Source organism: Abrus precatorius, unplaced genomic scaffold (genome assembly GCF_003935025.1).
Source record: "Abrus precatorius isolate BTA unplaced genomic scaffold, Abrus_2018 Scaffold11, whole genome shotgun sequence".
NCBI lineage: Eukaryota > Viridiplantae > Streptophyta > Magnoliopsida > Fabales > Fabaceae > Abrus > Abrus precatorius.
The window spans coordinates 7,089,567-7,117,462 of record NW_020874303.1 but is presented as its reverse complement, the minus strand read 5'-3'; the positions used below and the strand labels follow the sequence as shown (position 1 = coordinate 7,117,462).

The window sequence follows — 27,896 nt, the reverse complement described above, 5'->3', positions numbered from 1 at the left end:
AGTTTTTAAATTTGTTAGCTAGAAATTCATAAATTTACACTTTAATATAACATACAAATTAATAGTTGATTTAGAAAATATATTTTCATAAGTTATTCTTAATTTTCATAACTCTATTTTTTAATGTATTCATATAAAATAAAATATTTTATTTAAAAATAAAAACATAACTTATTCATATTTCATTCCTTCTTAAGACGCCAGTTCCATCTTTACTCAACAATTATATTGTTCTTTAACTTTAATATTCGTGTAATGTAAAAAATAATGCTAATTTCGTAATAATTATTGAAACAATTTTTTGCTTTGAAAAATCTCTAATTGATTGGTTTCTCTAAAATGTCATGTTAGAAAAATATCTTATAATTAGGTAAAATTAATATTTTAACTAATTTTTTTTCGATTTGACCATTTAAATTGTTTTTGTTTTGTTTTGATTCTTTATCTTTTTATTTGGTTTCAATTTGGTCTTATTTGTCAATCATAGCAGTTTTTTTTTTATCGATGCAAATTATGAACTTTTTAATTAATTGTGGTATTTTTTTCACTACTATAATTAATATATAGTAAATAATTACAATCAAACACAAAAATTAAAACAATAAAATAAAATGAAAAGACCAAATTAAAACAAAAATAAAATTACAGAACCAAATTCATAATTTTGCTTATCTTGTAACATATGAAAGATTATATGCTTCGGTTCAGCTGTGAGTAGAATTGCGATTTTAGAATCCAAAAGTAATTATTTACAAAGTACATCCTAACTATTTAAGTACGTTGATCTGAATTGATTTTCTCTTGGGTTTAAATTCTCACTGAACATAGAAAGATCAATTTTTTTTAGTAAAAAGAATAAATTCTGACTTATATTTAGTATAGGCTAGGCAATGCCTATTTCTTTAAGATAAGCATTTCATATTATAGTATTAAACTTATCTGTATTCAAACCAAACTTTTTGTAATTCAACTTCGGAGAATATATGATGACCTACGCAAATACCACTCTATAAATGCAACTGTTGGTCTGACTTAAGTTGCCACCCTCTTTCAAACTCTGCGCCTGTTGCAGAGTGTTTAATTTAATGTGATCTTCTTTCCATTGTTTTCTATTTCTTTCTCAACCAGGTAGGTAACTTCTATGAGGTTTTCATAAGTGAATGAATATGATATTTTCATCATGTTGACTTTGCTGAATTTCGCTGCTTCTTTTTTTTTTCCACAAACTGAAAGTTAGTACTTTTTGGTTTCGGGTTAATGAATCACTTTGTTGTTTGTGATGGAATATTGTGTTTTGGGAGTCAATTTCTGTTTGATTCCAGAAATCTGTGTTCATTAATCATTTTTTATGTTTTCACAGTCAGCTTGTGTTTGAAGGAGCTTGTCGAGAATGGTAAGTTGACAGTGCTTTTCCTTTTTCTTTCTTTTTTTTGGTTATATTAACATCCGTCCTCAAAGTTAATTTGAAACATTTAAATTAGCCATTTTAAAATACTCAAAATCGTTAATAATTTCCTTTTTAAAAAAAAATAAAAAAATCCCTTAAACGGGTTCTTAAGATAAACTGATCTATGATGTGCAGGTGAAGTTCACAATTGATGAGCTTCGGCGGATTATGGACCGGAAACACAATATCAGGAACATGTCTGTTATTGCTCATGTTGATCATGGTATGGTATTCTAGCTTTTTGTGAAGCCTTTCTTACTGGTTTTTGATAGCTGAGAATGTTGTTTACCAACACCTTTTTGTAATTTAGTCTTTGTATCTTCTTTGGTCATAGAGATTAAAAAGAAGAAAAAGATTTTCATATCCTCTTTAAATTTCTGGTCCTTGATCACTCTCACATTATAGCATTGCTTTTGGTCTTATGTAGACATTGCAGTATTTTAATTAGTTTCTTGAATGCAGGAAAATCCACACTTACTGATTCTCTCGTGGCTGCTGCTGGTATTATAGCACAAGAGGCTGCAGGAGATGTTAGGATGACAGATACACGTCAAGATGAGGCCGAGCGTGGCATCACGATCAAGTCCACTGGCATATCTCTCTACTATGAGATGCTTGAGGAAGAATTGAAGAATTTCAAGGGAGAGCTTGAAGGGAAAGAGTTTCTTATAAATCTCATTGACTCACCCGGGCATGTGGACTTCTCATCTGAGGTCACAGCTGCACTTCGCATCACTGATGGAGCACTTGTGGTGGTGGATTGTGTTGAGGGTGTCTGTGTCCAAACAGAAACTGTGCTGAGACAAGCCCTTGGAGAAAGGGTTAAGCCTGTTTTGGCTGTTAATAAGATGGATAGGTGCTTCCTTGAGCTCCACCTTGATGCAGAGGAGGCATACCTTACCTTTCAGAGGGTTGTTGAGAGTGCAAATGTCATCATGGCAACCTATGAAGATGCTCTACTTGGTACTGTTCAGGTGTACCCAGAAAAGGGAACAGTTGCTTTTTCTGCCGGTTTGCATGGATGGGCTTTTACCCTTACAAACTTTGCCAAGATGTATGCTTCCAAGTTTGGAGTTGATGAGGCAAAGATGATGAGTAGGCTATGGGGTGAGAATTTCTTTGACTCTGCTACCAGAAAGTGGACCAACAAGCACACTGGGACTTCTACTTGTAAGCGGGGCTTTGTTCAGTTCTGTTATGAACCAATCAAGCAGATTATTGAACTTTGCATGAATGACCAGAGGGATAAGCTGTGGCCAATGTTGCAAAAGCTTGGAGTGAACTTGAAGTCAGAGGAGAAGGAGTTGACAGGAAAGGCTTTGATGAAGCGTGTTATGCAGAGCTGGCTCCCAGCAAGCAGTGCCCTTCTGGAGATGATGGTATTTCACCTTCCCTCTCCTGCCAAGGCTCAAAAATATCGTGTCGAGAATTTGTACGAGGGTCCCCTTGATGATCCTTATGCTTCTGCCATCAGAAATTGTGATCCTGAAGGACCTCTAATGCTGTATGTATCAAAGATGATTCCTGCATCAGATAGGGGTAGGTTTTATGCTTTTGGCCGAGTCTTCTCGGGTACGGTCTCAACCGGTATGAAGGTCAGAATCATGGGACCAAACTATGTCCCAGGGGAGAAAAAGGACTTGTATATTAAAAGCGTACAGCGAACTGTAATTTGGATGGGAAAGAAACAGGAAACTGTTGAGGATGTGCCTTGTGGTAACACGGTTGCTATGGTTGGTTTGGATCATTATATCACGAAGAATGCTACATTAACAAATGAGAAGGACGTTGATGCACACCCCATTCGAGCAATGAAGTTTTCTGTGTCACCAGTGGTAAGGGTTGCTGTTACAAGCAAGGTTGCAGCAGATCTTCCTAGGCTTGTTGAAGGCCTAAAACGCTTAGCTAAGTCAGACCCTATGGTAGTGTGTGAGTTATCAGAGACTGGAGAGCATATAATATCTGCTGCTGGTGAGCTCCATCTTGAAATCTGCTTGAAGGACTTGCAGGATGATTTTATGAATGGAGCAGAGATTTCAATATCTGATCCTATTGTCTCCTTCCGCGAGACTGTGTCTGAGAAGTCTTGCCGCACTGTGATGAGCAAGTCACCTAACAAACATAACCGTCTGTACATGGAAGCAAGGCCTATGGAGGAAGGACTTGCAGAGGCCATTGATGATGAAAAGGTTGGACCACGGGTTGACCCCAAAAACTGTTCTAAAATATTGTCTGAAGAGTTTGGTTGGGACAAGGATCTGGCCAAGAAAATATGGTGTTTTGGCCCTGAGGGTAAAGGCCCTAACATGGTGGTAGATACATGTAAGGGTGTCCAATACCTGAATGAAATAAAGGACTCAGTTGTTGCAGGGTTTGAGTTAGCATCAAAAGAAGGTCCAATGGCTGATGAGAACTTGCGAGGGGTATGCTTTGAGATATGTGATGTTGTTCTTCATGCTGATGCCATTCACAGAGGAGGGGGGCAGATCATTCCAACTGCTAGAAGGGTCTTCTATGCTGCCATGCTGACAGCAAAACCACGACTTCTTGAGCCTGTGTATCTGGTGGAAATACAAGCACCTGAACAGGCTCTTGGTGGTATTTACAGTGTTCTTAACCAGAAAAGAGGACACGTGTTTGAGGAAATCCAGAGGCCTGGCACCCCACTCTACAATGTCAAAGCATACTTGCCTGTTATTGAGTCATTTAAATTCAATGAATCACTAAGGGCTCAAACTGGAGGACAGGCTTTCCCACAGTTAGTATTCGACCACTGGGATATAGTGCCATCTGATCCACTGGAACCTGGGACTCCTGCTGCTGCACGTGTTGCTGAGATAAGAAGGAAGAAAGGCTTGAGCCAACAAATGATGCCTCTCTCTGAGTTCGAGGACAGGCTTTAATGTGTCAATAAGTTATCTTTGAAACAAAAAACTATAGTTGCCCTTTTTATATTCCTAGATTTTTATATTTCTCATAATGTTACAGTGATATTAGTCATAGGACCCCGTAAGTTTTAATGTAAAAATAATTTTGATAAAATTAATTTGATACTATTAAACATAATTAAATATATATCAAATTTGAAAAAGTCACTAGAGTGACATCGCAATTCTCGAGAAGCTTCAAGAAATTTCCTTCTCTTTCTCAAGAACAGAAAAAAGGGAGTGCCGCTAGGGTTCTCACCCTAGCTGGCCTGCGTGAAGTGCAATGAACAAGGCCGAGAAGCGAGAGAGTTCACTAATATAGCTAAGCAATCAAGAGCCAAATCTTCAGGCCAAAGGAAGGGCAGGAGGATGGACCAGCTGGAAGGTGAAAAGCGGTCAACAGAGGACTTGGCTCGAGTAGATCAAAGTCCAAAGAAGGTGAGAAACTGAATAAAATCTTTCTTGATATTGATTATTTGTGCTGTTATTGCAGGAACAAGAAGAAGATCGCTGCTGATTGGGGAAATTATGGCTTGGTGAAGTGGAAACCTCCTCCGGATAGGTGCCTATAGCTCAACACTGATGGGTCTATGCCCCTATCCCTAGGTTTGGCTAGCTGCGGTGGCTTAATCCATGATACAAATGGAAGATTCATTGCTGGATTCTATAATTCGTTGGACCCCTATCATCTAACTGTTGCTGAACTTTGGGGTTTATATTGGGGTATCTATCTGGTTATTGCCAGAAAGATTCATTTTATTTGTATTGAATGCAATTCCAAAATAGCCATCTCTTTAATTACGAATGTTCAGCATTGTAACCACCCATTTTATTCTGTTATTAGCAAAATCAGATTGCTCATTAGGAATGTTAGGTTTAATTATGTTTCTAGAGAAGTCAACCAATGTGCAGATTGGTTAGTCAAGATAAGGTCTGAGGTTGGTGAGCCTTCTACTGTGTTTAATGAGGCCCCTTCCTCTCTTCTCCCTCTCTTAAGTCTGGATGCTATAGGTACTATGTGACCTAGGCCAGTAGCTTAGTTTGTATTTGTTTGGACTTTAAGCCCCATTTACTAACAAAATAAAATATATATCAAATTTGATCTTAACCACAAACTTTTAACTGAACGTATGTTTTTTATTGAAAAGTTTTTAAATTATTTTTTCAACAGTAAACCAAACAGGCCTGTTTTTCTCTCTCCCCCCCCCCCCCCCCTTTCTTTTTTTCTTTTAATACTATACAGTTTTAAATTTCAAATTTGTATCTTATCTTCCCCTTCGTTGCTTAGATTTAGATTTTGGGAGTGAGTTCTCCCAAACTTGTATGACAAGCACGTTATCAAAAGTTGACTGAAGTTCACCAGAAAAATCTAACTTGAAGCTTTTCGTATAACAACTCAAAGAAAATAAAATCTTAAAGCACGTAGAGCCAGTTTTTACAGAGAACACCTATTTACATCTTCAAACGCAGCAAGTCAACAACAGACAGATGTTGGAAACCCAGCTGCATACCTATTCTGTATAAGGTAACTCTGACTTGGAAATTGCCAAACATCATCAAATCTGCATGTAATCAGCACATGATACTAGTCAACTCTCCTCTGGATCAGATCAACAGATCAATCCCATTTGCTGTCAGAGCAGCTAAATATGTCTTCTATGAATCAAGAGTCAAAATCTTGATATAACCTGCAAATTCATATGCTCTTCTTTAGTTCACAGGATCACTCCTCAAAGCCAAAGTAGCATACAAAAGCAAAGATGAGAATAGGACTGACTGTTAATCACAGATACTGAATGGTCAAAGTAAAAATAATGGTATCTATTCCCTAAAGAGCAGTTCACTAATCTAGGCCTAAAATCAAGGAGAGATGACATGTTATTTTAAAAAGTTAACCCAACAATTACATCATAGATTTGATCCCTAAATTAATGGAAAAAATATCTGCCTTTAGCTGTACATAGAAAACAGAATCGGAAGATTCTGTGTATTCCTAAAAATAATTGATCAGCAACAGTCAACTACCATGAGAGTAGATGATGGCCAGATAATGAAATGTTGCATAGCAGAAAGAACTTGCCTCAGTTATCAGTGGCTTTGCATGTTCTTCCCATTCAGTAGCCCACCTTGCTGAAGAACCAGTTTCTAATGCACCAAATTTGAGGACCTTCAACGCATCACAGTCATCAGGAAATCCCTTGACGAGCATCTGTGTAGATTCAGGGCAGTAAATTAATAGGCTCATTGCTCTAGATTAGACATTTCGAGTATGAAACAGGAGTTTTTAACAGATAATATATCTAAAAATGTAATGCACATTCAAAAAAAGGAGTTGAAGCATGTAATCATTTACAAACTCACCAGAAGTTCATCAGCCAGCTCTGACGATGACGAAAAGAGAAGACCATTTTTGTCAACTTTAACCAGTTCTTTAATGCTTCAAGAAAGAAAAAACCTTGACCCGTAAATGAAAATAACATATTGTTGGAACTTCAGATCAAATCGCAAGCAATTTTCAGAGGAAGTACATAGCTTACCAAGAGTATGAAACAGCACAAACTGGCAGTCCACAGCCAAACATATCAACGACCTGGTAAAGTTAATGCATAAAAAATTTAAAAATAAACTGGAAACTAATCCATGAAATAGTTGTTTTGAAACACTATCAAAAATAAAACATAATCAAATAAATGCATGCTTGTTAATGCTTATATTTGGATAAATAATCATTTATTTTTCAAAACTTCTATCAAGAAGCTAACAAAATAAGCAATCTTCTCTTCAAAATAAGGTAAACCAAATATGTACCAACTACCAATAGTGTTAAAAAAAAACTAAGGGGTTTAGATATCAAAACATTCAAAGCAAAGTTGAAGACATGAAATGAAGAGGAAGAGCTAGTAAATAATATCACACACAAAGAGACATAGGAGACTCAAACCAAATCTAATTTGAACCGCTCCCATGTGCAGAATTAACTGGAAAAAGAAAGCTCAAACAGCTCAAGACATATGAGCAGCCTTAACCCATTCAACAAAAATTAATTAAATTAGCCAGAACATGCACACAAGAGTTAATATAAAACATTCTGTTATGATTTATATGGCATAGAACTAATATCAGCTGAACAGTTGGAGATACATTCTAATGAAGCACATCATTTCAGAATAAAAACAGGTTCTATGAAGATGTTGTGAATTGATTTCAGAAAAATTCTAATATAGGAATACCCAATTAATCAACATAATATATATTACAGTTTGATGCCCAAGAAGCTTGTGAATGCAATGTGGCTAAGTGATACAAAGCAGTCGATTATTCATAGGGAGATTAACAATATAGCGATGAAAAAAAATCGCTAATGACACATCTTTGTACATTGACATATAACAATGGATACCTTCATCGGAAGGTCTAATCCTGACGATGAAGTATGCAGACAAACCCCTAGATCAGCCGATCCTGAAATTACCCATAGCTGTTAAATCAAATAATTAGCTTCAGTGCAAGATGTTATTTAAAACCAAGGAAAAAAACAAAATACCTAGCAGTAGTGGATAATCATCAGCAGACAGCCACATGGTACGGAATGCCACACGTTTAAGTTTCAATCTCTTTATTTTTGCCTCATACTTTTCTTTTTCAGGACCTTTTCCTTTATCAATGAAGATCCCTCATTAGAAAGTTCCATATAAAATATAATTTCCAATACTGAAGGACAAAACACAAATTTTACCAGTAATGATGAATAACAGTCTGGGATATAAAGATTGCTTTCCATCAGATATTTCTTGCCATATGACCCCCTCATCTAGAGAATCATCTTCACCTAATATGGCAGCAACACGTCTGTCATACATTACAGCAGCTTCCAAGAGAATGCCAAAATCTTCATCAGGAGTCCTGAAAGTAGCACAAGTTATAAACAAATCACTCAAGTTTGGTAAGTAGCCCATGAAAGATTATCCCAGTCAACAGAGGTTTCTTCTCACTTTTGATTTTCCTTGTTTGTTTCATTTTTCTAACTGAAGGTCCACCTAACTTAAACTTCATTATGTGCAGAAAAATAAGGAAGTGGCCATTTTTAAAAGCATAAAAAGTAGTATCACACAAAGGTTTACAATGAAGAAAATACTGGAAACTACAACATGCATGCATGCCATTTTAATGCTACCAAAGGATGCAATTCATAACATGATAAACTTACCAGCTTGTACTGCTTACAACAAGTGCTGGTCGGTTTGGCTTCAAATATATGTTTGAACCAACTTCGGTAGTAAACAGAGTCTCGTTTTGGCAATCGCTAGCCATCAACAAACTTCCTGTAAGAAGCACGGACATTAACAAATAATGTGTGCCAATGACTACGATCAATATATATACAAATTGTTAAACCTATCTTACCATTACTAACACAATCTCTGAGACCAAGAGGCTGAAAAAAGTCCTCATTTAATCTGCAAAACAACTATAAGCTATCTACATTATATATGAAAATCTTCGAGAATGCTTGAGAAGTAATAATAACTAAGATACTAGACAACTAAACAATTAGATCACCTTATGCCTCTCCTCCAGTGAAGCTGGATGAAAGATGTCAGGAGGCTGATCATACAAAACCGTAGCACTATAAAATTAAGAATAAACATCATATTACTTCACAAATCACAGAAACAATTTTATGTTAAAGATTAAATTTGAACTTTGAGCTGACTCTCTTACTTAATTCCCCAGTTTTGAGCCAATTCATGCTGCATTGCTTTTGTTACACATAGAGAAGCATCTGCCATTTTTCCATAATGCTTTTCAAACCTAATCAGAGCCAAGAAAAATAATCATATTAGCAGCAACCTTGAAGAAGCAAAGCCAGTACAGGAAAAATGGAAAATCGTCATCAGCAAATGTAAAATGTTAAAAATGCTAAACTAGTACCATTTATATAAAGAGACAAAATGACTATTTCTTCCTAACGACAGAGCGAGTAGAGTATATCCAAAATTATGCCAATCCATAACAAAAGATGAATTCCTCAACCAGCTAGCCCATTTTACTGCCACCAGGGTTGGAACTGAAGGAGGATTCTGCACAAACAAAGGAATGATATAAATGAAGCAAAAAAATATGTAAACCTCTGGTCATTTAGCTTAATATATCAATGAATCATTACACAGTTAACCTAACCAGAGATTAGTTAATAAATTATCCTTCAAAATGTAGAGTACGTAACATCATCTATGCAAGAGACCAAAGTTAGGCAATACAGACAGAATTTCTTGAGTATCCCAAATTGACCAAACACAACCTACTTGGCAAAGATAGTTTTATTATTTAATTGGCTTTAGGGATGCTTCTCAAACAAAGGCTAAGGTCGAAAACAACTGTCAGTTTTTCAAGTACAAGTTTGACAACATTAAGTCTAACTTAGGAAGAACAAATAGCATTGAGTCTACTATGTATACCAAAAAATAAGTTTGAATCTTGGGGGAGAAAAATAGGAAGATGTAAAAGGCTAACCTGGACAATAAAAATATCAGGAGATGATACTTTTACACAAAGGAACCAAAGAAGCATTAAAAATTGAACCAGGGGCTTCAACAAAAGCATTATCGGTTGAAGTATCCTTGGTAAGCTTTGACGGGCTGGTGGCCACTGCTTCTGAAAATTTGAGAAAGTTCTAAGTTCTAACACTATGTCAACTTTAGTAAAAAGATAACTTGTCCCAAAAAGTTTAGTCTGCATTCATACCATTAGATAAATATGAATAGATGGGTTGGCAAGAAGAGCAGTATGGGGCTCTGAACCTGTTAGAACTTAGAAATTGTTATTAAATAATGAGAAAATTTACACATGCTGCACTTGAAATTTAGTAACTAACTCCATGAAGTATGGTACTAATAAATTTTAACCTAACTCTAATGATTCATTATAAACAATTTGAAATCAGAAAAGGTACCTCCATATGCAACAATGTCTACCTCCAGGAAAGCCTGCAATGTCCCACGATAAAGCCCGTAGATCAATGAACAGTACAGATAAAAGTGTTGGAAATATTTAAACATTACAAGGAACTCATAAATCAGGATTAAATAGTGTGAAAATAAATAATCCTCATGCCTACACATGAAATGGCCATTTAAGTTGGATAATCAAAGGGGATAACAGAGAAGCCAAAACCAGCTCATTAGAGGAGATAACATCATATAAATAAAATTGAAATTACAGAATGGGAAATTCTTTGGCAGTTGGGACAAAAGCTATGCGCAGTTGAGGAAACTCCAAAACAAAATTACGTGAAGTATGAACATACATCAATACTGCATGGCTAAACCAACTAGGTTTCAAAATGAGCATCAACAGGGTCTCAAAAGCTAAGAAGCATGGATACAACATGGGACACGGATACAATATGACAGAGACACGGGAATACAACAAATTTCAACAAATTATAGGACACGACAAGCTATAATACAATACATAAAGTTAGTAAAAAATAATGTAAAAACACAAATCTTAAAGCAAAAGAAAATTTTGATTTTGGCATGATTCATTTTAGACATGATAAAATGATATCATTTATACAACTATTACTGTATTCTCATCTCTATCAAGGTAAAATTTAAAAAAAAAATTTAAATTTTGCAAAATATTAGTTAGTGTCTAACATAAATTCGTATACGACATGAAAACAGTAGTATTGGTGCTTCCTAGCTTAGAAATATCTAACAGCAACAACTACCATGTCAGGTGCTCTCAGTAAAAACTTGTAACACACAACCTTAGCAAGTCAACATTAAAATTTTAAGAATCATGCTCATAAAAAAAGAACAAATATTATACCCAGTGCAGAACCCAGCCATCAGAATTTTGGTAAAATCCTACTCCCAAAAGCTAAAAGTCAATAGCATTCGCAGTTCTTCCCCAATTAAAACTTAGAACAGACGAATTACTCAGAAGCCAATACTACTTTTTCAGTGATCCAGGTCCTTGCAAAATTACAAAGAACTCAAAGGAGACACATGAATTCAGACAATCAAACCAAATGGAAAAAGAAAAAGAAAATAATCATATAAAATTAAACTAAATTGAATTATTACACGAAATTATAGAAAAGAAGAAAAACCTGATTGGCGAGTGAAAGAGCATGGTACTGCATTCGAGGGCTGCGTCCAATGTCGCCCAAAACCACAACGCACGCCCTTCCCTTCTTTTCTTTGCTTTTCCGTTCTATTTTCAAATTTCCAAGTCAAAATCGAAAACTCGCCAAACAATTCAGGAAAATCCCCAATCTTCTTCAATCGAAAATCCATTTTCTCTGGAAATACGAATAGGAAAACGATAAAATTACACTCACCTGCCATTTCCTGTGTCAATAACAAAATTAAAATCTCGTAGGTGGTAGTGACAGAGAGTCGAGGAGCAACGTAGAATAGAAGAAGAAGAGAGCCCGACCCGGAATTCGGGTTACAAAACCCGATCCATGAAATGCTGTTTGATCCAATTTAAATTCGGGTCGGGTCTACGGCAAATTTTTCTGGGCTTTTCGGAAAATGTGTTCACAACCTTGTGGGGCTTTTGTATGGGCTATTTGGGCCCGTTGTTCTGTATCTTTGACGACCGAAAAACAAAGAAGAGTATATAAGGATTGAATTTGAGAATAAAAAAAGCATACATGATGGAGCAAAGAGAGAATCAAACTCCACAAGGTTTGAAGTTCACCAATCAAAGTTTTTATCTTTATTCATTATTGTATATAACATAGTTGGGAGTAACTACGATTCTGTGTGAAAGTTTGCAGGCCAAACAGCTAAGGTTTTGGTTGAATTTATGGAGGTGGCTATAACTGCTGTAGTTTTTCTCAAAGGGATTTATCCTTCTGGTTTGTTCTTGCACACCCATTAACCTTCATTTCCCCCCCGTTTTTTTCTGTTTGGTTGCTGGCAAAAATGAAAAAGCAATGATTTTAACTGCACAATGCACTTTTGTGTTTTTTCTTCCTTGATTTTGTGGTTATTGGCAACTGAACAGTGTAATTGATTGAAATTAATTTTGATTAGTTGTGTCCTGGGTGTGGAAAAAGGTGCCTTTGACAGGAGAAGGTATATGAATGTGGTGGTTCAAAGGGCTCGCCATCCTCAGCTTAGATATTACATACATGCCACTGTTTCAGGGTTGCTACCCTTTATACAAAAGGTCGGTCTTGTTTGCAAATTTGATTTTTATTTTATTTTATTTTATTTTGCTTTATATACTTAACCTTGTATGAGTAGTTTATGATTGCTTGCTTTGGAATTAAATAATCAAATATAGGTTGCTTCAAATATTATGTAGAATCCAGAAATGATTCCAATGAGTGTTTCTTGGGCCTGTAAATGGCAGTGTGATATTGTTTCTTTGTAGCAAAAATAGAATAAAATCCATTAGTAGTGTTAGAGGGTTAGGACTTGTGAATTATAATAGCTTCTGAGTAATTTGGAGGTTCAGACATTGAGCTTCTTTGACCCCAATTTGCCTACCTAAGAATGAAGTCTTAACTTAGAAGTAAACATTAGTGCTTTGCTATATAAGCTGACCATTCAATACGTCAACTTAACTTAGCCATCCCCAACTTAACTACAACACCTAATCCAGGCATAGAGAAGATCACACTTGTTGGGTTGGATTTCAAATACCAACACACCAAATTCCTTTGGTGCAATTAATGTGATCAAGCTTTTTCTTAAACTCATTTAAGGTCCAGTTTTGAGTTATCCTTTTTTTTTCTCTTAAATCTTAATGCATATATCTGTGTGTGAGAGAGAGCTTTGTTGAACACATAATCTTGAGACATTACAATATATTGCTGTCAATCTGTTGTTCAAGAGGTGCACTCTATATCCGGAGACTGATCCCACCAATTCTCTTAATTGGTTATGAACTTATAATTTCCCTTGATGTTGCTATTGTTGAATGAAAAATGAAGACATTTGATTCAATCAAGGCATTTCCTTTCTTTTTGCCTCTGAAATTATGAATTTATGAAAATGTAATTAGAAATCATGTGTAATGTTGTAGCTAATAGCTTACAACATACACTTAATTTAAGAGCTTAAAATATTTGCTTTTTTGCTTGCAATTTATAACATGACTGTTCAGTTAATGGACAATATGTTTATTTATATAAGAAAGGTTATGATAAATTAAGCCTCTTCGCGGAGGTGTAGAGCGGCAGGGTGCCACTATCTCATCATCGTTGCATTTCACTATAGTGATTGTTGCACTGTGAATTGTGGCCAAGAATAGAGCAAATCACGGCCGCTATTTCATCCTAAGTCAAATCTCTCCCAATTTGAATGGGTTGGGTCTAAGCCAATTGGACCCCCATTAAAGACATGTCAAAGGAGGGGTAAAATGGGAAAGGTAAGTAAGGAAGCCGTTATGCAAGACTCTAACAAACTAACAAATTAGCATACGTGGCAAGGAGAAAAGAGAGGAAAGATGCAGCTGAGAAGAGGGGATATATGGAGGATGGACAGAGGGCAGAAGGCAGGAATTATCAAGGATGCTATTCGGGGTGGCTGTTGCCATAGGAGGAGTTTCATTCTTTAACCACTGGTTTTCTTCCTATTATCCATTGCTAATTGCTTGTACTACTAGGGTTATTCCCTGCGTTTGTTCTTTTAATTCAATAATATAATCAATTCCTATCAAGCTGGTATCAGAGCTCCCGATCCTGGGAGCGCCAGAGCTCCCGATCCTGGGAGCGCCTGATGGTATCCACACGAATGGAGAATCGATTGGAGAACGTCGAGCGTTGATTGGAGGGCATGCAAGCCTCCATTCAGGAGGAATTTCGGAGGCAAATGGATGAGATGTTGACGATGATGACAGCGAGGTTTGAGACAGCTTTACAAGTAGTCCGAACGGAAATGAAAGGAGAGAATAGTAATCAAGAAGGAGGAAATGGTGAGGGCTGGAGAAGGGAGGAACGAGTGAGGCGAGTCGAGGTACCCTACTTTGCTGGAGAGGACCCCTACGGGTGGGTGTACAGAACAGAAAGGTACTTCGAGATAAACAACATCCCCGAAGCAGAAAAGGTGGACACCGCAGTAGTGTGCTTGGAGGGAAAAGCACTCAATTGGTATCATTTGTGGGAACCAAGAGTTCTGACGTCCACGTGGCCCATTTTTCAGCAAGCATTATTGGGTCGTTTCTAGTTGTCGTTGTCGGAGAACCCTTACGAAGCTCTAATGGGGTTAAGGCAGAGGGGAACAAAGATTGAATACAGAGGGCAGTTCAACTTATTCTCTGCCCCACTGCGTTTTGCCGACGAGGAATTTATGATAAGGGCATTCCTCAATGGCCTGAAGAAGGAAATCAAGGCTAAGGTGAGGTTGCGGGACTCCAAAGACTTAAGCACGATTATGGAGTTGGCGTAGAAGGTAGAAGAGAAGAACAGGGTGTTGGGCCTTTCTTATGGGCCTTCAGTTAAGAGAAGCAGGTCAACGGGTCCCAAGCTACATTGGGCCTTAAGAGGAGGGGCCCAAGAAATGACAAAAATAAACTGGGCAGGAAGAGGGGAGCCCAACTCACCCTTGGAGTTTCGAGTCCTAGCTCGCATTAATAGAGGTTGAATCGAGGCCCAAGGGAACCGCAATAGCTCACGTGATCCTTTCATGCCTTCAAGCTCAAATCGCAGAGGCCTAGGGTTCAAGCAGCTGACCGAAGAGGAGGAAAATGAAAAAAGAAGGAGAGGCCTTTGCTTCCGCTGTGACGGAAGGTTTACCCCTGGCCATGTTTGCCGCAACAAGCAGCTACACGTGGTCTTGTTGGGAGAAGAGGAGGCGAACCAGGGTAGAGTTTCCATGGAGGAAGACAAGGAGGAAGTGAACCTCTAGCTGAACGCGAGCAGTATTGCGGGGATGACCTCCAAGAATTCATTGAAGTTGTGGGGAACCATTTGGGGCAAGAAAGTGATTGTAATGGTGGATTCTGGCGCATCCTGTTATTTCTTATCTCCGTGACTGGTGGAGGAGCTGAACATATAAACAGAAGCTACAAGAGGGTACTTTGTCGAGGTAGGGGATAGGTAGAGGTTGGGAAGTCATGGGGTTTATAAGGGGGTCGTGTTGGAACTATCCAACTTACAAGTAATGCAAGACTTTTTTATGTTTGACTTGGTAGGCGTGGATGTGATTCTAGGGTACAAGTGGCTCAAAAGTCTAGGGAAGCTCAGTGTTGATCTGCGATAGCACTTGATTGAAGTGCAAAAGGATGGAAGGATTATTGAAATAAAGGGGGATGTGGGGTTGTCCAAAACTGTGGCTTCATTAAAGGCAATAAGGAAGGAGCTGCAGGGTGAAGTAGAAGCTTACTGTGTGGAGTTGGGCATGCTGACTATGAAGGACTTATTACGAGAGTTTGGTGAGCTATTCAAGGAAAGGACTTCCCTACCACGGCAGAGGGAGTGTGACCATGCCATTGTTTTGAAGGAAAGAGCTACAATTCCTAACATTCGCCCATATTGACAATCACATTGACACAAAGAAGAGATTGAAAAATTTGTGAGGGATATATTGGTAGTAGGAATGATCAGGTTGAGTACCAGTCCCTAATCTAGCCCGCTGATTCTAGTTAAGAAGAAAGACGGTAGCTGACATTTCTGTGTGGATTATCGCGCTCTTAATAGCATCACCATTCCAAACAAATTTTCAATTCCAGTCATTGAAGAACTATTGGATGAGTTAAGGGGGGCAACCATCTTTTCAAAACTCGATTTGAAATTCATCTACCACCGAATACGTACGAGGCCAGAGGACATCCCTAAAACCGCCTTCCTAACACACGAAGGGCACTACGAGTATGTGGTAATGTCGTTTAGGTTAACCATTGCTCCCTCAACCTTTCAAATGCTAATGAATTAGATTTTTAAACCTTATTTACGTAAATTTGTACTAGTGTTTTTTGATGACATTCTAGTGTACAACGCATGTTAGAATCTATTAGAATTTTGTAAATATAGTAAATGTATATTTTGTAATTATATACTCTTCTCTATAAATTAGAATAACTCCATTGTGCCTTAAACATACGGATTCAATATTTTCTCTCTCAACATGGTATCTAGAGCTTAGAGAGGCCACCCTAATTCGTTTTTTCTTCCGATGGACCACTGTTCACTGGTGCCCTTTTTTTCTTGCGTTGGCACTGTTCTGCTGCTGCCGCCGTTCGACCTCAGATCACTACGGAAACCCTGCCGTTGTGGTCGCCCTTGTCAGATCGGCCAAACCCCGCTAACCTTGCCTTCATCGAAGCCCTCACGTACCCCACGTGTGGCCCTCTCCTCAATTGGTTTTCTCACATGCCACCTTCTCTCTTCGTGCGTTTGGCATCTTTTCTTGATGCTGTCGACTGGAGTTTGCTCGCCCCTCTCTCCTCTACCTGTATCTGGTCTCGATTAGCTGTTTGGACTTTTATTTGCCCTTGTTTTGCCCTTTTTCGCTGTTGTTTGGGTATTTTCTCTCTCTTCTCGCTGACTAATGGCTGCCTCTAGCACTCCAAAAGTTGACACCCATATTTTTACCAACCATGTCACTGCACCTCTCTCTGAACAGTTGGACAGTAAGCACTACTCCTCCTCGGCTTCTCACATTGAACTTTGGCTTGTTGAACAGGGTTATGAGACACATATCACCCAAATAGTAGACGATGTCCCGGAGGCCGACTGTCCTCTGTGGAAAAAGGTTGACGCTCAGCTGTGCTGTATCATCCGAGCCACCATTCACCCATCTCTTCTGATGCTTTTCGCACTCACAAAACCTACAAAGCTTTTTGGACACAAGCCCAACAACTCTTTACAAACAATTCTCGGTGACTCTACCAAGTTTGTGAAGATCTCATGACTGTCCTTAGTGCCCATTAGATTAAGGATTCTATGTCGACTTATCTTGGCTCGGTATCTAGCCTTCTTTGTGAGTTCAATGAATTGTTTCCTCCTGCTGTCAATCCAGATGCAGAACTTGACAATCGCAAGAAGTTTTTCATGTCCTTGACTCTATAAGGTCTACCTCCAGAATATTCTCATGTTCGTGATCAGATCCTGGGGAGCCTCACAGAAGCTACTATGGACAGTATCTGGGCGACCCTCCTCTATGTGACCCCCAAATCCTCCTCTGAGCCTTTGCTTCCCACTCCTATTGACTCTTTGGCTTTAGTTTCTCGGAACACCAACCGACCTCCATAGCTCAAGGGCGGCAAAGGACGTCCCTGGTGTGATCATTGGCACCGACCAGGACACACAATTGATAAGTGCTGGACTTTACATGGTCAACTTCCTCACACTGCCCAGGTGGCGCAAAGTTCTGTGTCTCCTTCATCCACTTTTGCTCTGTCATTGGCTCTGAGTCCACATCCATTACCTTCTTATGACGATTTTCTGAAATGGTATGACGATCGTGAGGCCTCTGGTTCCATTGCTACTGTTGCACACACTGGTAATTCCTTCGTTGGTCTCTCTCAGTCTTCAGGCCCTTAGGTCCTTGACTCTGGGGCCACCGATCACATCACTGGTAATAAATTCTTTGTTTCTTTTTCTACTTCTGGTTATTTATCTTCTATTACCATGGCAAATGGCTCGCAAACTCAGTCTCAAGGTATTGATATTGTTCATCCTCTTCCTTCTCTTTCTATTAACAATGTCCTTTATGTCTCTGGGCTCCCTTTAATTTATTGTCCATTAGTCAACTTATCCGGTCTCTTAATTGTGTCATCTCTTTTACTAAAAATTTTGTTTCCTTTCAGGACCGAAATACGGGGAGGACGATTGGCTCCGGATATGAGTTTCATGGCCTCTATTAGCTCAACTAGCCCTCTTTTGTTGGTTCGGCAGCCACGTCTCCACTTCTGATTCATGCTCGATTAGGACATCCAGATCCTGATAAGTTGAAACAGTTATACCCTAGTCTTTTTATGTTAGAGTCTTTGTCTTGGGAGTCATGTCAATTAGGTAAACATGTTCGTAATTTTTTTCTAGTCGCACTATGAGTTGGGCTTCGTCACTTTTTATTTTAGTTTATTCAGATGTTTGGGGTCCAAGTTTTATTTCCTCTACATTAGAGTCTAGGTATTTTTTTATTTTTATAAATGATTTTTTCCGTTGTACTTGGTTATACTTAATGAAAGAACATCAGAAATTTTTTCAATTTTTTAGTCTTTTTGTTATGAAATAAAAAATCAATTTGGTAGCCATATTCGCACTTTACAAAGTGATAATGCACGTGAATATCTGTCTACTCAGTTTCATGGCATCACATGATTTGTTACATCAAACATCTTGTCCTTATACTCCCCAACAGAATGGAATTGCAGAACGCAAAAATAGGCATCTACTTGAGACCACCTGGACTCCTCTTCTCCACTTTCATGTTCCTCATCAGTTTTGGGGTGATTTGGTACTTACTGCATGTTATCTCATTAATTGCATGTCTTCCTCTGTTTTACTAGGTAAAATCCCTCATCAATTTCTATACCCCTACCACTCTCTTCATCCTTTACCACCTCGGGTCTTTGGTTCTACATGTTTTCCTCTTTCCTCGGTCTCATGAGTGTGCTTTTCTCGGGTATCTATGATCTCAAAAAGGATACAAGTGTTATTCCCGTACTCTTCGCAGGTATTTCATTTTTGCTGATGTTACTTTCTTCGAGTCCATTCCATTCTTTGAACTTAGAACATCGACACTCGAGTCTTTCCCGTCCACGACTGTCCCTAGTTCAATTCTTTTCTGTCCTCCAGAGGCATTTCCATCCCCTCCACACCCATCTCCTCCACCTTTGCAGGTATATCAGTGTCGTACTCGTCCTATATTAGAGCCACCGAGCACTAACAACATCATGGACTCACCTTTGGAGCCACTTCTTTCGCCTCATCTTCCGGTCCCGCTCTCTGAACCTGACATTCTCATTGTCATTCGAAAAGGTATACATTCTACTTGTAATCCTTCTCCTCATTATATTTCTTTAAATTATCATTGTCTTTCTCCTTCCTATTATTTTTGCCTTTCTTCCTTGTGCTCTGTTTCTATTCCTAAGAGTGCAGGTGATGCATTTTCCCATCCCAGATGGAAACAAGCTATGCTAGACGAGATGTGTGCATTACATAACAGTGGGACTTGGGACCTTGTTCCTCTACCACCAGGGAAGTCAATTGTTAGTTGTCGATGGGTGTATACAATCAAGGTTGGTCCAGACGGCAATGTTGATCGGCTTAAGGCCCATCTTGTTACCAAAGGCTATACTCAAATCTTCAGGTTGGATTATAGCGACACCTTCTTTCCCGTGGCCAAATTGCCCTCTGTTCGACTATTATTGTCCATTGCTGCCATACGTCATTGGCCTCTCTATCAGTTGGATATCAAGAATGCTTTCTTAAATGGTGATTTGCTCGAGGAAGTCTACATGGAGCAACTGCCTTGCTTTGTTGCTCAAGGGGAGTCCTCTGGTCTTGTATATCGACTGTGAAAATCTTTATATGGCCTCAAGCAGTCACCCAGAGCGTGGTTCATTAGATTTAGTACTGTGATTCAACAGTTTGACATGACTCGGAGTAAGGCTGACGATTCTGTCTTCTATCGTCTCTCCCCTATCGGTTGCATCTACTTGATTGTTTATGTTGATGACATTGTCATCACAAGTAGTGACCATCATGGCATCGCACAGGTAAAGCAACATCTCTTCAAACATTTTCAGACAAAGGATCTTGGCAAACTCGAATAATTTTTGGGAATAAAAGTAGCATAGTCCAAAAATGGGATCATCATTTCCCAAAAGAAGTATGCAATGGATATTTTAGAAGAAACAGAAATGTTAACTTCCAAGCCAGTCGACACTTCCATGGATCCCAATGTCAAGCTCTTGCCAAATCAGGGGGAGCCTCTACTAGATCCTAAAAGGTACAGACGATTAGTAGGAAGCTGAACTACCTCACTGTTACCCCGTCTAGATATCTCATTTGCAGTGAGTGTAGTAAGTCAATTCCTCAACTCTCCATGTAAGGAACATTGGGATGCAGTGACTCGTATTGTTCGATACATCAAAGGAGCTCCAAGAAAGGGTCTTTTGTATGAAGACAAAGGACACACTCAAGTTGTGGGATATTCTGATGTAGATTGGGTAGGATCTCCCGTAGATAGAAGGTCCACCTTTGCATTCTGTATATTTATCAAAGATAACCTTATCTCTTGGAAAAATAAGAAGTAGAATGTTGTAGCCCGGTCAAGTACGAAAGCAGAATATTGAGCTATGGCTACAGCGAGTCAGGAGCTTATATGGCTCAAACAGTTGCTTGAAGAACTAAAATTCGGAGAGGTCATACATATGTCACTTATATGTGATAATCAAGCCGCTATGCATATTGCCTCAAATCCAGTATTCCACGAAAGGACAAAGCACATTGAAATTGATTGTCACTTTATCAGAGAGAAAGTCATATTCGGAGAAATATCTATTAGTTTTGTCAATTCTCATGACCAACTTGTAGATATATTTACTAAGTCACTCAAGGGTTCTCGGATTAACTATATATGTAACAAGCTTGGTGTATATGACTTACATGCTCTACCTTGAGAGGGAATGTTAGAATCTATTAGAATCTTGTAAATATAGTAACTGCATATTTTGTAATTATGTACTTTTCTTTATAAATTGGAATAACTCCGATGTGCCCTAAACACACGGATTCAATATTTTCTCTCTCAACAGTGCAGATTACGCTTCACACATTGATCATTTGCACTTAGTTCTTCAGCTATTGAAAAACCAAGAACTGTGGGTCAATGGCAAGAAGTGCAGTTTTGGAGAATCAAAGTTAGAATATCTTTGGCATGTAATTTCCTCTGCTGGAATCCCTGCTGACCCTGCAAAAATCTCTGCAATGAGACAGTGACTAGAACCTAAAGACATTCGCAGTTTGAGGGGCTTCTTGGGCTTGACGGGGTATTACCGCCGTTTTACAGAATTATGGAATTATTACTAAACTCCTAACGCAGTTACTAAAGAAAAATAATTCAAATGGTCAGAGGAAGCACAAGCAGCATTTGAGAAGCTCAAGTGGGAAATGGAGGTGCTGCCAACCTTAGCAATGCCGAACTTTGATTTACCATTCATGGTTGAAACTGATGCTTCAGAGTATGGATTAGGGGCAGTTTTAATGCAATAGGGCAAACCCTTGGCCTTTCTTAATCAAGCTCTCTCGAAACAAGGTGAAATTGGTTTATAAACGTGAATTAATGGCAATTGTGTTTGCTACTCAGAAGTGGCGACAATATCTGCTGGGCCATCATTTTATTATTTGGACTGATCAAAAGAGTTTAAAATTCTTATTAGAGCAACGAGTATTGGTGGGGGAGCAACTGAAGTGGGTAACCAAATTAATGAGTTTTGATTTTGAAATTCAGTTCAAGCCTAGGCTGGAGAACAAGTGGGAGATGAGCTTTTAAGGGGAATCATGCAAGAGGTGGTGACACACCCTAGTTCCCACCCACACTACTCAGTGTCTCAGGGCTGCTTGTGGTATAAGCAGAGGCTTGTCCTGCCTAAAGAATATGCCCGAATTTCACTATTGTTGATGGAATTCCATGCATCACCTTGGGGTGGCCATTCTGGAGTGACAAGGAGAGGTTGACTATGATTTTCTATTGGACTGGGATGAAACAAGACGTGGAGAGGTTTGTGGCCAATTATCAGGTGTGTCAACAGAATAAGCACGAAACCTTGAAGCTCGAGGGCTCCTTCAGCCTCTACCAATTCCGGTGCATGTGTGGGACGATATCTCGATGTATTTTATTGGCGGATTACCAAAAGCGAAGGGAGCGGACAGCATTATGGTAGTGGTGGACAGATTAAGCAAATATGCCCACTTCATTCCCTTGCTCCATCCATACTCAGTTAAGGAGGTAGTAGTAGTGTTTGTGAAAGAAATCGTGCGTTTACATGGATTTTCCAGTTCCATAGTTTTGGATCGAGACAAAATTTTTATTAGTTCATTCTGGAAGGAGCTATTTCGTCTCTCGGGCATGAGGTTGAAATTCAGTTGTGCATTCCATCCTCAAACGAATGGCCAAACCAAAGTGACTAACCGCACTATTGAAGCGTATTTGAGGTGTTTTTGTGAATAACCGCCCTCGTTAATGGGTGAAATGGCTACCGTGGGAGGAGTTTTGGTTTAATTCACCATTCAATGCCTCCATCCAGATGACTCCCTTCAAAGCACTATATGGCCAGGTTCCTCCCATGGTTATTCCCTACTGTCGGGACAACACTGTTGCTGAGGTGGACCAGCTGCTAGAGTTTTGGGATAGTATCATAGAGGAGCTCAAGCAACATTTAATGAGAGCACAGATGAGAATGAAGGAACAGGCGGATAAAAGACGACGAGAAGTAGAATTCCAAATTGGGGATATGGTATATTTGAAGGCCCAACCATACAAACTGAAAACATTGGTCAAGAGGATCAATGAAAAATTGAGTCCCAGATTTTATGGCCCTTTTCGCGTGGAAGGAAAGATAGGAGCTGATGCTTATAAACTTCTGTTGCCAGAATCATCACATTTGCACCCCGTCTTTCATGTGTTCCAGCTTAAGAGGGGCCCCCTACCAGTCAAGCATTGCCGCCATTTTTAACAAAGAACTTGGAGCTACAGGTTGAGCCTGGGGAGGTGCTGGATGCTAGAAAATTATTGAATGGTCGTTGGGAAGTTTTGATTAAATGGAGAAATTTACCTAAGGAAGATAGTACTTGGGAGGAATTTGATTTGCTGCAGGCTATATTTTCACATTTCAATCTTAAGGACAAGGTTCCTCTCAATAGAGGGGGTATTGTTAGGTCTAAGCCAATTGGACCCCATTAAAGACATTTCAAAGGAAGGGTAAAATGGGAAAGGTAAGCAAGGAGGCCGTTATGCAAGACTCTAATAGACTAACAAATTAGCGTACATGGCAAGGAGAAAAGGGGAAAGATGCAGCTGAGAAGAGGGGATATATGAAGGATGGACAGAGAGCAGAAGACAGAAATTATCAAGGAGGCTATTTGGGGTGGCTGTTGCCATAGGAGGAGTTTCATTCTTTAACCACTAGTTTTTTTCCTGTTATCCATTGCTAATTGCTTGTACTACCAAGGTTATTCTCTGCGTTTGTTCTTTTAATTCAATAATATAATCAGTTCCTATCAGAACGTTAGATGACTTTTAAGGGAGACAATCTTGAGATTTCACTCCTTTTTTACATTTTTGATATCTTCTTCTCCCTTGCGAGCTAGCCCTAAGCCCTTTTTGCATTTTGCCTTCCTATCTTAGTTCTCGTTTTCCTCTTGCTTCTAATGTCTTTCTTCATCTTTAGCGAAGCTTCCGACGTGATAAAGTCATTCTCCTATCATCTTCTCCATCTTTGGTAAAGCTTACGACGTGATCCATATATTTTCTAGTCGTCTTCTTTATCTCTAGCAAAGCTTTCAATGTGACTCAGACATTTTCTAGTCATCTTCATCTCTGGCGAAACTTTTAATGAACCTAAATGTTTTTTGATGACTAATCATTCTCTGATTTCTATTTTCCTTCTCTGTTCTGATTTTCTTGCTCTGTTTTGTTTCAAATTTCAATGCCTAAAATAGTGGTCATCCCACTGTCTGCTATTCCACTATAATGTATTTGGGGTCGGCTGCTCCGCACCGCTATCTGGGATTGATTACTATGGTATAAACAAATGAAAACAAGAAACAAAGTGAAAATAGTGTTTTTTGGTAATTTGTGAAAATTGGAAATGAAAACAAAAATAGTTTTTTCAAACTAGACAGGCTCGAAGATTTCTCATGTTTTCTTTTGTCATCATTATGTTGAGAATAGTGTTTCTTGACATCTACAGGACTTCATAGAAGATATACAGCCTTTTTTTCAACTTATACAGAGTCGAAGACTTCATAGCACTTTGTCAAACATAATTTTGTTGATTTGATTGTGATTAGGCTGTAAGATAAGTTAGATAACTTCTAATTACCTTCTAATTGGCTTTACTCCATTGATTGATTGTAGTCAAAGCATAAATATGAGATCAAATATGCATCTCATACACATGATATCACTAAAACGATTTGTACTGAATTTAAAAAAAAAAAAAAAAACCTTCAAACACAATTGTTCCTAAAGGATTCATCGAATAGGTGCTTCCTGTGATTCTTCTAAAAGGTATGTGATGTAGTCTAATTTTTTGGCAGAAGATTTAAATAAGCATATATCTGACCGAAGGTCTGCTATCCTGTACAGAAATGCACCTCCCTGTCACATACTTTCCTTGCTACTGCTTTGTTATGGCATGCTGATTTTTATCCCTTACTTTCCATTTACTAGGGAATGGTGGAAAGAGTAGCTGTTATTTTCTTCAATGCTGATAATGTTCCACTGGAGAAATTTGTATTCAAGGTTGCAATGAACCAGTCTTATGAATCAGTAGTGGAAGACGTTGATCTTGAGTCCTCTCTCAGATCATTTCTGATTAAGCTGTCAATCTCTGAATCTCTTACTAGGGAGCTTCCTCCTGGTAAATGCAAGCTTAGTCATGCCTGCTGCAAGATTTCTGTTTCCCGTTTCCATGTTTTCCTTTGGCTTAATTGCACTTTTGTCTCTACACTAGGAACAATGTATGATTTTGGCATCCCAATGTGTCTATTTAGATGCCAACTCAACTGTCATTCACGTTTGCTAATTTTTGGCTATGTCACTAACTTTTGTTGGTAATTGGATGAGATAGACTGATAGAGGAACCTATTTTTTTCAATTGTAAAAATACCAATTTGATTGCTGCAAAAAAACATTGAAAACTAAAATTGCATACTAACCATGCTATAGAGGAACAAACTTGCAATTAAGCCTTTCTTTTTTGTCTCTGTTGTGTGTATGAAACACGTCATGTATGTGCGCACATACAACAACACATCTATGTACTAGCATGCCCATATTTTATCATCAATTTCAGTTCATAATTATATACATTGCTAGTTTTGAATCAAGTGAAAGTAGTTTGTTACTACTGTCTTTGATTCATTTCTAAGCCTCATGCTGAATTTGTGCATTGGTATGTATAGAGACAGAGACCCAGGTCTATGTTTTTTTTCCTCTTCTCCGAACAGATTGCAGATGGGAGATAACTGCTTACTTTCGATCCCTTCCTGAGACTGATCCTAGCAAGGAAGCAGAACTGTGGATCCCAACTGACACAAAGCAATGGCAGCAGCCTCCACTTATAACCCCTATCAAATCAATGAGCAGTGAACCTCTGTGTTTGCAATTGTACTTGGAGCATCCAAGTTTATCAGAATTGCTTTGAGATGGGAACTCAAAGGTACAGTACATATATAAACATGTATGGTAAGAATGTAGGAACCAGTTTTTATTTAAACTTTTGAAATCTCACATTTTTTTATTTCGTTGTGTTTTCGATTCATTAGGTAATCAGCATGCTTTTACAGAAAATTGCTGCCATGTTTTCTACTAGTCAATTAATAGTTGCAACTTGAAAGGTTAATATCTTATAATAAAATTTAAGAAACCAAAAGTTAATATTTTAAATGGAAGTAAAAGATTATGAAAGTACATAACAAAAATATAAATTGTTAATGAACCTATAATATTTTAAGAAACCTTGTTATGTATTTTTGGTTCTAGAGTGCTGTTATTGTCCAAAATCTAGATAACTTGTGTCGGCCAAGACAAGATCTTTCTTTGAACAGTTTTAAGGATGCATTCCTCATATGAATTCGTTACTTTTAGGGGAATTAATTGTCTCGTGTGCTGGGCCAGCTGGCTCACAGTTGGAACCTGAATATATATGGTCAAAGCATGAAACACACCATCAAAAATAAAATAGGGTAGATCTCTATAATGACCAATGCCAACCCTTCATATGACTTTGCGTCTCAACACAGAAAGTGGTCCATGGGCCAGCCATTAAGGCCATTTTGACAGGAGCATATCACCGTTAGAACAGCCCATATAAACAAAACGAAGATTTTCAATTTGCTCCTTTTTTTCCTGATTTAAAATGTATGGATACTACTGTTTATCCACATTCTGAAGCTACTTTTGATCTAACAGAATATCTCTTTACACATCTGTTTTCACATGCAATGGTCATTTTTTGTGGCTAGTGGATGGAAAGCATGTTCTCAATCTCTGGACTATTAAAAGAACTATTTACAAGCGCAAGTGGTCTGTATTGAACTCTTCCCAAATGAAAAGTTGCTAACTTTTTACTGTGATTTGAAGGTGGGAGATAGAGACGGGATTATAGTTATGTATTTTGTGGATAGACAATGTAAAAGCATCATGATTAATGTTGTCTGTTTTTATCGGTCTATATGTGTGACTTGGAACATGCTGTAGAGCTTTCTTACTGTAGACTCCATAGTCACGTACTTTTCCTCCAGTTGGTGTGATCAGTTACCTCAGCCACTTTTTCTTGCTTATTGGCTGACATTATTGCACCATTTTCTTTCATTTTCGAGGATTTTTCTGTGTCTGCTGACTCGCTCTGCCATAACATGTTTTAATCATAATAGTCTTCTTTAGTTTCTTTCCCTGTTTGGAAGAGCTTATGGATAATATAAAAATAGCCTGAGTCTCATTTTTTTTAAGCTTATTTTAATAAGCTTCTTGGTATAGTTTATTAGGTATAGTTTATTAAAATAACTTGTTTTCGACTTGTTTTAATAAGTTTCATATTTAATTTATAAGGTAAGTCATAATTTAAAAAGAGCTTATTAAATAAATAGTTAAATAAATATTGTACCTAAATGAATCCTAAATCAAGTAGAGAATCCATGACCATGTTCAACCCTATTCCATTTACTAGACTTTCCCACAACCGGAAGATTTGGTATGGTTTCCTAGTCTTGAGCATGATGTTTCTGGTTTGCATGAAAAGTATAAAATCTCTAAGAGGTTATGATGTAAAACTGTAATGGCTTTCGTCTACAACGCTTCCTTAAAACAGATTGTAAGAAATTTTAAATTACATAGTTGAATATATCAGGTTTAAGATTTCAATTTGTGACAAGTAATTATATCGTCATATTAAACCTCTGGGCATAGATACTTTTTAGAACGTTTGAGCTAAATAAAGCTTATGAACTTTTTGCTAAAGGCACTCTTTCCTAAATAATATAGAAGATGATAAGGATTCCATTCAATGAATCCGAAGTTGGGATTTTGATATAAGGACTCTAATGATATTCATCCTTAACATGCAATAAAAATGTAGTCACTGTTATATTTTAGTTTAATTACACCTTTAGTGTAATTTTAATTATTCATATGTAGCTTTCTTAGATTTCCAATTCTTTAAACTAAGTGTTTATCTAAAAATTCCATCCATTAATTAGCAAAAGTATAACATTAAATATAAGTCATTATATTTAATGTTAAACTTTTGTTAATTTGGGAGAAGAGACTTAATATAGACAATTAAATATAAGTCATTAAAATTAAAGAGGCTGAAATCTTTAA

General features: G+C 38.0%; 3 protein-coding genes across 11 annotated transcripts; 2 read left to right on the top strand and 1 right to left on the bottom strand.

Moving 5' to 3' along the window:
- The first annotated feature begins 931 nt into the window (after nt 1-931).
- LOC113853852 (elongation factor 2-like) lies at nt 932-5,479 on the top strand. The gene is made up of 4 exons (XM_027484526.1): nt 932-1,128; nt 1,361-1,393; nt 1,583-1,670; nt 1,910-5,479. Exons 2-4 carry the CDS (start codon nt 1,391-1,393, stop codon nt 4,348-4,350), a joined length of 2,532 nt encoding a protein of 843 aa, XP_027340327.1. The 5' UTR covers nt 932-1,128; nt 1,361-1,390; the 3' UTR covers nt 4,351-5,479.
- On the bottom strand, nt 4,163-11,775 carry LOC113853853 (UDP-glycosyltransferase TURAN). 3 transcript variants are annotated; one of them, XM_027484527.1, is made up of 18 exons: nt 11,726-11,775; nt 11,495-11,595; nt 10,328-10,361; nt 10,120-10,175; nt 9,889-10,029; nt 9,307-9,455; nt 9,097-9,186; nt 8,935-9,001; nt 8,779-8,842; nt 8,582-8,696; nt 8,111-8,277; nt 7,919-8,029; nt 7,775-7,836; nt 6,912-6,964; nt 6,736-6,811; nt 6,455-6,583; nt 5,886-6,062; nt 4,163-4,279 (listed from the first exon to the last, which is right to left on the bottom strand). In XM_027484527.1, exons 1-17 carry the CDS (start codon nt 11,730-11,732, stop codon nt 6,045-6,047), a joined length of 1,440 nt encoding a protein of 479 aa, XP_027340328.1. In that variant the 5' UTR covers nt 11,733-11,775; the 3' UTR covers nt 4,163-4,279; nt 5,886-6,044. The 3 variants fall into 3 exon arrangements, with proteins under 3 accessions (XP_027340328.1, XP_027340329.1, XP_027340330.1); XM_027484528.1 differs by having other exon boundaries at nt 9,889-10,026; XM_027484529.1 differs by lacking the exon at nt 4,163-4,279 and having other exon boundaries at nt 5,742-6,062; nt 11,212-11,598; nt 11,726-11,771.
- Nucleotides 11,776-12,018: 243 nt separating this feature from the next.
- Nucleotides 12,019-27,896, top strand: LOC113854465 (DNA polymerase zeta processivity subunit). 7 transcript variants are annotated; one of them, XM_027485458.1, is made up of 6 exons: nt 12,040-12,077; nt 12,163-12,250; nt 12,429-12,564; nt 24,744-24,933; nt 25,478-25,734; nt 26,487-26,916. In XM_027485458.1, exons 3-5 carry the CDS (start codon nt 12,475-12,477, stop codon nt 25,717-25,719), a joined length of 522 nt encoding a protein of 173 aa, XP_027341259.1. In that variant the 5' UTR covers nt 12,040-12,077; nt 12,163-12,250; nt 12,429-12,474; the 3' UTR covers nt 25,720-25,734; nt 26,487-26,916. The 7 variants fall into 7 exon arrangements, 6 of the variants coding, with proteins under 6 accessions (XP_027341258.1, XP_027341259.1, XP_027341255.1 ...); XM_027485454.1 differs by having other exon boundaries at nt 12,047-12,077; nt 12,170-12,250; nt 12,452-12,564; nt 25,523-25,755; nt 26,540-26,916; XM_027485455.1 differs by having other exon boundaries at nt 12,047-12,077; nt 12,170-12,250; nt 12,452-12,564; nt 25,523-25,755.

Bases quoted from the DNA above. Each gene is read 5' to 3' on its own strand.
- LOC113853852 (XM_027484526.1), top strand. The intron at 1,671-1,909 runs GTATGGTATTCT...TCTTGAATGCAG, and splicing joins TATTGCTCATGTTGATCATG to GAAAATCCACACTTACTGAT.
- LOC113853853 (XM_027484527.1), bottom strand. The intron at 8,843-8,934 runs GTGATCTAATTG...GATAGCTTATAG, and splicing joins CACTGGAGGAGAGGCATAAG to TTGTTTTGCAGATTAAATGA. The intron at 8,697-8,778 runs GTAAGATAGGTT...TGCTTCTTACAG, and splicing joins CAGAGATTGTGTTAGTAATG to GAAGTTTGTTGATGGCTAGC.
- LOC113854465 (XM_027485453.1), top strand. From the start codon at position 12,047: ATGGAGCAAAGAGAGAATCAAACTCCACAAG. The intron at 12,078-12,169 runs GTTTGAAGTTCA...GAAAGTTTGCAG, and splicing joins AGAGAATCAAACTCCACAAG to GCCAAACAGCTAAGGTTTTG. The intron at 24,934-25,522 runs GTAAATGCAAGC...TTCTCCGAACAG, and splicing joins TACTAGGGAGCTTCCTCCTG to ATTGCAGATGGGAGATAACT.